Source organism: Eutrema salsugineum, unplaced genomic scaffold (assembly GCF_000478725.1).
Source record: "Eutrema salsugineum unplaced genomic scaffold, Eutsalg1_0 scaffold_14, whole genome shotgun sequence".
NCBI lineage: Eukaryota > Viridiplantae > Streptophyta > Magnoliopsida > Brassicales > Brassicaceae > Eutrema > Eutrema salsugineum.
Genome location: NW_006256877.1, coordinates 6593806 through 6602644, shown reverse-complemented (window position 1 = coordinate 6602644; position 8839 = coordinate 6593806). Strand labels below are relative to the sequence as shown.

The following is an 8839-nucleotide window of genomic DNA, read 5'->3' as shown; positions in this document are numbered from 1 at the left end:
TCTTTTTCTTCTTCACCTTTTAGCTCGTCACAGGGAGAGAAACACCAACATTAAATTTCACACAGGCTTTCATTTGTCAAGTATGAACGAGGAATCAAGCTCTATGAACATCAGTCACATCAATGAGGTAAAAGAAAGAGTTCAGAAATTAGCTCAGGTTAGTGGATTCTGTTGGAAACATGGACGCCTCTAGTCAACTGGTCAGCTTCAGGATTTTTCATTAGTCGGATCTAGACTGAATCTGCAGCAGTGGTCACTTAGATGAAAGGTCAGCACAATGATTCCAAGAAAAGCATCATAATCTCCAACAGGTTTTGACTCAAAAACTTTTTGACACGACTAACTCTAAGAAAAACAAACAAAATGTCAGCAACTACCTCCCCCAGACTTAAACAACACTGTCCCCAGTGTTATGTAGTCCGAAGTTGGTGAAACAAAAGAAGGAAACAGAGAAACGCAGGAAAAACAGAGAATTTACCTGGCCGCAATGATGGTGTCGAGCGACACCGATGATGGTGTCGTGCGACACTTGTTCTCTTCGTACTGAATTGCAGCAGATTCATCCGAATTTCTGGTTTGACTCTGGTTTTCTGATTTCTTAATTTTTTTTTTTTTTTGACTGGTGTCGACTGACACTGATGGTGGTGTCGCTCGACACCAACCACTTCGTATCTGTTACACCTAAAACACAAAAACATAAAACAAAAATCAAAAGAAACAAAAAGACTTATGTACAGACTTACCAGTGAGTTGCCTCCCACCAAGCGCTTTTTTTTTAAATCATTAGCTTGACTTGATGGATGGACTATGCATCTGGTGGATCAGACAGTGACAAAGAATGCCTCTGTGAAAGTCGTCTCATCCATGGTGGTGTGTAAGCGTTGTGCGCATGAGGTCGTCCAAGGAATGCAGGAATAGCACCAGGGTGAGATCTGTGTTTGGGTGACCTTGACCTTTGCATTGGTGGAGATGAATGGAACATGATGTTGTGAGCTTCCTGATCAACAGCAGTCACTGGTTCTGTAGACGTTTTCGTCAACTCAGGTTGATCTCTCACCTTTTCAGCATCAAACACGTTCGGATCTCCAACTATCACTTCAGGTATTGCACTGACTTGGAATGTCTGACCATCTATGGTTGAATCCTTCAGCTTCTCCATCTTGAAAGTCATGATGGTATCTCCCAGGTGGAGATCAAGGTTACCATGCTTGACATCAATTACCGCTCCAGCTATAGCTAAAAACGATCTTCCCAAGATAAGAGGATCTTTGGGTTCCTCTCCATATTCCAGAACCACAAAATCTGTAGGAATTATGCAATCACCAACTAATCGGAACATCCTCCAAGACACCTTTTGGGATTCTTTTAGATCGATCTGCTAGAATCAAAGAGATCTTAGTTGGCTTGAAGTCAGTCATCCCAAGGTTAACAGCTACAGAGTATGGCATGAGGTTGACACTCGAACCAAGATCACACAGCGATCTCTTGAACCTCTCTGAGAAGATAGAGCAGTCCAAAACAAAGCTTCCTGGGTCCGAAAGCTTCTCTGGCATCTTATTCTGAATCACAGCACTGACCTGTTTAGAAATCATCATCACTCCTTCCTCATGACTCAGATTATTAGTCACTATCTTCTTCACATAGTGTCTGAGAGTAGGAGCAATCTTCACAGCATCAACCAAAGGAATCTCAATCACAAGCTTCTCCATCAAAGCCTTGCATCTGGCATCGTCTAGCTCCTGCTTAGAGCTCTTAGGACTCCTTGGGTAAGGAATCTTAGGTTTGTAAACCCTTTCCTCGGCTGGTTTTGGCTTCTTGGTGATGATTTCCTCAGATGGCGGCTGGTGTCGCTCGACACTAGTGGTGGTGTCGCTCGACACTGCTGGTGCCTTCTTCGTATCTTCGACTTGGTGTCGCGCGACACTAGTGGTGGTGTCGCTCGACACCGGCTCTGCAGTTTTAAAATCTTCAGCAGATTCCTCCAGTTCCACGATTTCATCCTCAGAAACACCCTTTTTAAGCTCAGGAGTAAGCTTTCTACCACTTCTCAACGTGATGGCACTACAGTAATGTCTTGGGTTGGTGTCAGTCTTCCCAGGAAGAAATCCTTCTTGCCTTTTTACAGCCTCAGCAGTTTGAGCAACTTGAATGTCCAGCTTTTTGACATGAGTGTTCCGAGCTTCGAATTTTCCATTCAAATCCAGATACAGAGCATCAATCTTCCCATTGAAATCCACAGTAATCTTTTGCTGACCTTCCAAGATCTGTTCCAGCATAGATTTCATCTCATTATCAGGAGTTTGAGGAGGAGGAGAACCATAATTCCTTGAAAACCTGTTGTTGGAGTAGGATGTCTGGTACTGAGGATTGGAGTTATAACCAGAAGAGTTCTGATTACCTGTGAAGGTACTCTTCTGATTATTTCCATTGTAATTCATGTTCCCTGACTGAGTACCAAATCTCTGGCCCTGAAATCCAGTTCCATTGATGAAGTTAACATCCTCTTGCTCAGCTTCTTCATCAGGTTCGAATCTGACAGATTTCTTACCCACAAGAAGACTGTGCACAGAGTCCAGCTTAGCCTTCACCTCAGCAATCTGCGATCCATCCATGTTTCCATCCTGCTTCCTTCGCTGAGAGTCTGCATTCTTGGTACTATTGCTAGATGCCAAGTTCTCAATAAGCACAACAACATCTTCAGGATATCTGGTGTTGAAATTCCCATTACTTGCAGCATCAAGCGCCATCTGATACCTCCAATCAACACCTCTGAAGAAAATACCCAGCAGCTGAACATCACTGAAACCATGATGTGGACAATCTCTCTGATATGATTTGAATCGCACCCAAGAAGCCTTGAACGCTTCAGTTGGTTCTTGAGAGAATGTCGAAATTTTTGTTCTCAATTCCTCAGACCTAGCATCATTGAAGAAGTTGTGCAGGAAGGAATTCCTGGTCTCCTCCCAAGTAGTGAGTGATCCTGGCTCCAACTGCTTCAACCAGTTAGCTGCTTCTCCACCAAGAGAATAAGGAAACAACTTGCAGAGGAGGAAATCATTGGACACTCCATTGTATTTGATACTGGTGACCAAGTCCTCAAACCTCTCGATGTGATCCATAGGGTGCTCATGAGAGTGACCATGAAAAGGATGCTGTCCCACAAGAGTGTAATACACAGGCTTCAGCTCAAAGTCATTCCTCTGAAACGCAGGAGCGCGAATCGAAGACCGATTTGCATAGAATTGCTCAGGTCTGTTGTAGTCACCCAGCGTCCTGATGATGTTACCCTCTCCATCAAGTCGCTGGCCTCTCTCATTACACACATGACCATCTTGGTCTCTCCAGACTCCAACATCATCATGAACCAATGCCAATGCATTCTCCATCTCTGCTGGTTTCTGAGACAAAGAGAAAGAACAATGTAAGTAATAAAGTAAAAAAATAAAATTAAGAAAAACGATGGGTGTCGCGCGACACCAGTGCTGGTGTCGCTCGACACTAAGAAAAACTTAGTCGAAACTCAAGAACTAAAGTCTAATGGCGAAAATCAAGTCCCCGGCAACGGCGCCAAAACTTGATCTGCTCAAAGTTTAATCTCTAGAGCTACTCTGCAAGAGCACAGATGTGCAGTTGTAGTATTGCAGGGGTCGAACCACAGAGACGAGAGATTCACTCAATAAACCAATTAGACTCGAATTACGCTAAGCAAAAACAATGAAATTAAAAGCAGCAATGAAATCAAAACGGTTGTAAACTCGATGGAAAAGAATTAGGCTCAGGGTTTTTCTCAGGAAATCAGAGAATGCAGATAAATCAACTAGTCAGGATTCAGGTTAAGCGCGGTTCTTGAACTCAAATCACGAAATTATAATTAACCAACTTTCGTTGCGAGAATTATCTAAGTCTAAATCGTAGAATCCCAAATTTCTTTGCAAATCCTAAAGATATAAACTAGCCTTAAGTGCAGGTTTGATATGTTCACAACGTATCTAAACCAAATTTCTTTGCGGATAGCTACTTTGCTCACCCTAGGTTCTTTCCAATTATTCAATTACACTTTCGTGTCAATCAATAAACCTAAGATCTAAGTTCTAGGTGGCCAGTCCAGAATTAGCTTTAAGAACAACCTATGGTGAAAAACTAATCAGATTATGAACCCTAACTAGCAAATCAATCCAACATTCAATGAAATTCCTTATGAGAACCCTAAACCTAACAAGTTAACTACTCAGACATGAATATTAAAGCAACAGACATGAATGAATAGATTGCAAATAAGAAATCACTGAATAAATAACAAGGGTTCGAAATCTTCTCTCTACAGAGTTCAGACTTGTCTCCCCAAGAGCTCTCGAAAGTATAGATGACAAAAGTTTTCTCTCTGAAAGTCTCAAAAGTAAAAGGTATCGATGAAGGAGGCAGAAAACCCTTCTTAAATTTAAAAACACGTTTTGGGCCTTTTTGTAAATACTAAAGACTTCAGGGCTTCACAGATTCTTCAGAAATTGGATAAAATCACGTTTTCCCTTTTGTGGTCCTCGGTGTCGAGCGACACCGATGGTAGTATCGAGCGACACTCATGCACAGCTGAAATCATCCTTTACGAAAATCCATCCATTTAGCTCCAAAATGCTCCAATATCTCCAATTAAGCTCCAAACGTTCCTAGGACCTGTAAAGACTCCAAAAGACTCGAAAAACACTAAAAAGACTCTATAAATAAGACATATATCATGGACAAAAACCATAAAAACCATGATATATCAATGATGCATGGACCGTGTGGAGCTGCTAAACCTGACAATGTTTGCATGGTGAACGGGAAGTGCTCAAAGAGTTTTCCAAGACCTTTCAATGATGAAACTTTGATGGATTCAAACGGCTTTCCATCATACCGGCGGTGCAGGGATAATAGGGTTTTCACCAAAAATGGTATAAATCTTGACAATGGATATGTTGTTCCATACAATAGGGATCTTATGCTACGTTATCGTCCACATATAAATGTTGAGTGGTGCACTCAAACGCGTGCTGTGAAATATCTTTTCAAATATATTCATAAGGGTCCTGACTATGTCTCTGCGGGTTTAGACAAAGATGAGGATGGAGTTGTGGATGAAATTAAGAATTATTATAACTGCAGGTATATTTTTGCAATAATCCTATATATTATATGGCCTATATGATTAAAATATTTTTGAGACGTTTAAAACACTTTTTTCCCTAAAAATGTAGATACGTCTCTGCTTGCAAAGCAGCATGGAAAATTTTAGGTTTTCCAACTCATTATAGGAGTGTTTCGGTGGAAAAACTTTGCTTCCATCTCCCGAACCGTGAAGTTTATGTCCATGATGAAGACGAACCTCTTGAGTCTATTTTGAAACGGGTTGGTGTTAGTGTTTCAATGTTTCTAGGTTGGTTTGAAGCATGTAAAAAATATCCAGATGCGTGTAAGCTAACTTATGCAGAGCCACCAACATAATTTGTTTGGCATCTAAAGGATAGAGAGTGGAAGCCTCGAAAACGAAGCTTTACTATTGGAAGGATTGCTCATATCCATCCAAACGGTGACGAGATGTACGTACTATCTGAGGATGTTAATTAATATAGTCAGAGGTCCAACATGTTATGATGATATTAAAACAGTTGATGGTGTTGTCTTTAATACTTTCAAAGAAGCATGTGATGTGTTAGGATTGTTGGATGATGACAAAGAATATATCGAAGGCATCAAAGAAGCTAGCATCTGGGCTTCAGGATGGTATCTCAGGCTTTTTTCAGTATAATGTTGCTAGGTGATTGTTCAACACAACCTGGTGTAGTCTGGGAAGCAACTTATGAGTATTTGACTGATGATATACTTTACAGACGTCGTCTTGAAAGCGGATATGAAGGTATGAAATAGTTGTAATTATTTAATACATGAAGCTTGCTCTACAAGATACAATTTCCAACTTGGTCATCATGCTTAACTATATCTTTGTGTGTTGTTATTGTTTCAGGTTTAAATCTATCGACCGAGCAGATTAAAAATATAGCATTGCAAGAGATTCAGGATTTCTTAGAAAGCAGAGGACGTTCACTAAAGAAATTTAAATGTATGCCAAAACCAGATAATTTCATGGAGTACAACGGCAACCGATTGATTGATGATGAACTCAATTACAATGCTGAGGATCAAAGAAAAGAGAATGAGAGACTTCTGGCTATGATAACAGATGAGCAGAAAGGTGTTTATGAAGAGATTTTGGATGCCGTTTTGAACAACAAAGGTGGTGTTTTCTTTGTATATGGATTTGGAGGTACTGGTAAAACATTTCGTTGGAGTTGCCTTTCAACCGCTATTCGATCTAGAGGTAAGATCGTTATCAACACTGCATCGAGTGGGATTGCTGCTCTGTTGTTAGAAGGTGGTAGAACAGCACATTCGAGGTTCAGAATCCCAATAAATCCAGATGTTTTTTTCACAATGCAATATGCCTCCTGGATCAGATCTTTCCAATTTGATGAAAAGGGCTGACCTTATTATATGGGATGAGGCTCCGATGATGAGCAAGTATTGTTTCGAAAACTTAAATAGAAGTCTAAATGATATCATCAGATTACCTGTGAGAAAACCATTTGGTGGGAAGGTGGTTGTTTTTGGAGGTGACTTCCGTCAGATACTTCCGGTGATTCCTCATGATGGCCGATCAGAAACAGTTATGGCAACAATCAATTCTTCAGCACTATGGGATGATTGCAAAGTTTTACAACTTACAAAGAATATGAGGTTGCTTGCTGGACTAAGTGATGTCGCTGCCGCTGAACTTAAGGCATTCTCTGAATGGATATTAGTTGTTGGTGATGGTAAAGTCAATACTCCAAATGATGGCGTTGTGGATATTGATATTCCAAAAGATTTATTGATCAAAGATTGTGGCGATCCAATGAAAACTATAGTTAAAGAAGTGTATGGAAACTTAATAAGTAGTCAACATGCTGAAGACTTTTATCAACATCGTGCTATTTTGAGTCCCACAAACAAAGATGTTGATCAAATTAACGATTATATGTTGTCATTGCTGCCAGGTAACACATTATTTATACATATTATACGTAATATATATATATATATATATTTATTTATATATTATTGAATCCCACTACATATAATAAAGTACTTAATTTCCTATAATATATATTTATAGGTGAATTACATACCTACCTGAGCGCTGACAGCATTGCACCCAACGACAAAGACCCATCTAATAAGGTAACATATCCTACAGAGTTTTTGAATGGAATCAAAGTTTCTGGATTACCCAAACAATGTTTGAAACTCAAGATAGGTGCACCAGTTATGTGTTTGCGTAACATTGATCCTAAGGGAGGTCTATGTAACAGCACTAGGTTGATTGTTACACATTTAGCTCGCCATGTTATAGAGGGTAGAATCATAACAGGAACCGATAAGGTTGGAGATAAGGTTCTCATTCCTAGAATGTTCGTTACACCTCCGGAACCGAGTTTTCTTTTTAGAATGCGTCGAAGACTATTTCCTGTGACATTGGCTTTTGCATTGACAATCAACAAAAGTCAGGATCAATCTCTTCAAAATTTTGGTTTATTCCTACCTAGACCAGTATTCTCACATGGACAGCTATATGTTGCATTATCAAAGGTGAAGTCTAGGTCTGGTTTGAAGATTTTGATTACTGATAAGAGTGGTAACGTGCAGAAGAAGACAACTAATGTTGTGTACAAAGATATGTTCAGTAAGATTTTTAGATGCTCTTTACGACAATCTGTTTAGGTTTTTATGCGATATCTAAACATTATCAAATTAGCCTATTTATTGTGGCTCAATGTCATTCTGAACCAGCCTAAACGCTTTCCATTGTTTTATACAGTATTTTTGTAATGTGATTATTGGAGATATAGTTAAGCATGCTTGAGGTATTTAAAAAAATTTCAAAATATGTGATAAATAATAAATGACTAACTATCATAGATATAAAGTACATATTATAACCTATACGGAAAATTAAATAAGTTACAAGTAATCAAACGTAGTATCATTTATTCTTTGTATATGAACAAAACTTTTTTACCTACTTAGCATAACGTAATGTTAATTCGTTGTACCGTGGAAATTTTACTTATACAATAATTGGAAAGTTTGATAATTAAGAAGTTATAATGGATAGTATAATCTGAAATTTATATATCCGACATTCTCGAGGACCACGTATATTGCTAGAAGCGGAGATAGTCAGTTTATGTAATTATTTACTTCATCTATTATAATGTTCTTGTCAGGGATTTTATGTCAATTATTAATGAAATTTTGTTTTTTGAGTACTATAAATAATGTTAAACCATTAATTTTCTGTTGTCACGATGGATATGAATATGATGGTTGAATTATTTTCTGACCCATATGTTAAAGCTACAAATACATGAATTTAATTATTATGTCAATTTCTCATTGATCTGTATTGTTTATGATTCTATTTTCTTTGTCGTGTTATGATAACACCGTATTTTGATCACTTTTATGGATCGTTTTGAAATACTTTTTTTATGTTTTTAATTGCTTTTAAGTACTTTTATTACGTTTTTCTAGTATTTGTAGTTCCAAGACTCTTTTCAGGTAACTTAGGGAAAAGTTTAACAAAATGGATAGAAAACCAGATTTCAGCTCAGAGTCAAACCGTCAGAAGTTCACCCCTGATTGAAGGCCTTCTCACCGTCTGATCCAGCTCAAATTTGGAGACCTTAAAGATGGAAGTATCAGCTTTCCAGTGCACTTTACAGCTTGGCAATCCAACGGTTCAATCAAAAGATACGCGAAGAGC

General features: G+C 38.7%; 2 protein-coding genes and 1 non-coding gene across 3 annotated transcripts; 2 read left to right on the top strand and 1 right to left on the bottom strand.

The window, feature by feature from the left end:
* Positions 1-805: 805 nt before the first annotated feature.
* LOC112088442 lies at positions 806-3386 on the bottom strand. Its single transcript, XM_024158723.1, has 4 exons — positions 3090-3386; positions 1698-2990; positions 1352-1577; positions 806-1302 (listed from the first exon to the last, which is right to left on the bottom strand). The coding sequence occupies exons 1-4, from the start codon at positions 3384-3386 to the stop codon at positions 806-808; spliced, it is 2313 nt and encodes a 770-aa protein (XP_024014491.1).
* Positions 2803-2909, top strand: LOC112088749. Its single transcript, XR_002900687.1, has one exon. It is a non-coding gene; the product is annotated as a small nucleolar RNA R71 (small nucleolar RNA).
* Positions 3387-4765: 1379 nt separating the features above from the next.
* LOC112088441 lies at positions 4766-7794 on the top strand. Its single transcript, XM_024158722.1, has 6 exons — positions 4766-5142; positions 5235-5413; positions 5795-5893; positions 6002-6431; positions 6601-7070; positions 7190-7794. Exons 1-6 carry the CDS (start codon positions 4766-4768, stop codon positions 7792-7794), a joined length of 2160 nt encoding a protein of 719 aa, XP_024014490.1.
* Positions 7795-8839: the final 1045 nt, after the last annotated feature.

Excerpts from the sequence above, each read along its gene's own strand:
- LOC112088442 (XM_024158723.1), bottom strand. The coding sequence starts at position 3,386 with ATGGAGAATGCATTGGCATTGGTTCATGATGATGTTGGAGTCTGGAGA. Across the intron at positions 2,991-3,089 it reads TCGAGAGGTTTGAGGACTTG|TTGGAGCCAGGATCACTCAC; the intron begins GTCACCAGTATC and ends TGGTTGAAGCAG. Across the intron at positions 1,578-1,697 it reads AGGCTTTGATGGAGAAGCTT|GTCAGTGCTGTGATTCAGAA; the intron begins GTGATTGAGATT and ends ATTTCTAAACAG.
- LOC112088441 (XM_024158722.1), top strand. The coding sequence starts at position 4,766 with ATGATGCATGGACCGTGTGGAGCTGCTAAACCTGACAATGTTTGCATG. Across the intron at positions 5,894-6,001 it reads TCTTGAAAGCGGATATGAAG|GTTTAAATCTATCGACCGAG; the intron begins GTATGAAATAGT and ends TTATTGTTTCAG. Across the intron at positions 7,071-7,189 it reads TATGTTGTCATTGCTGCCAG|GTGAATTACATACCTACCTG; the intron begins GTAACACATTAT and ends ATATATTTATAG.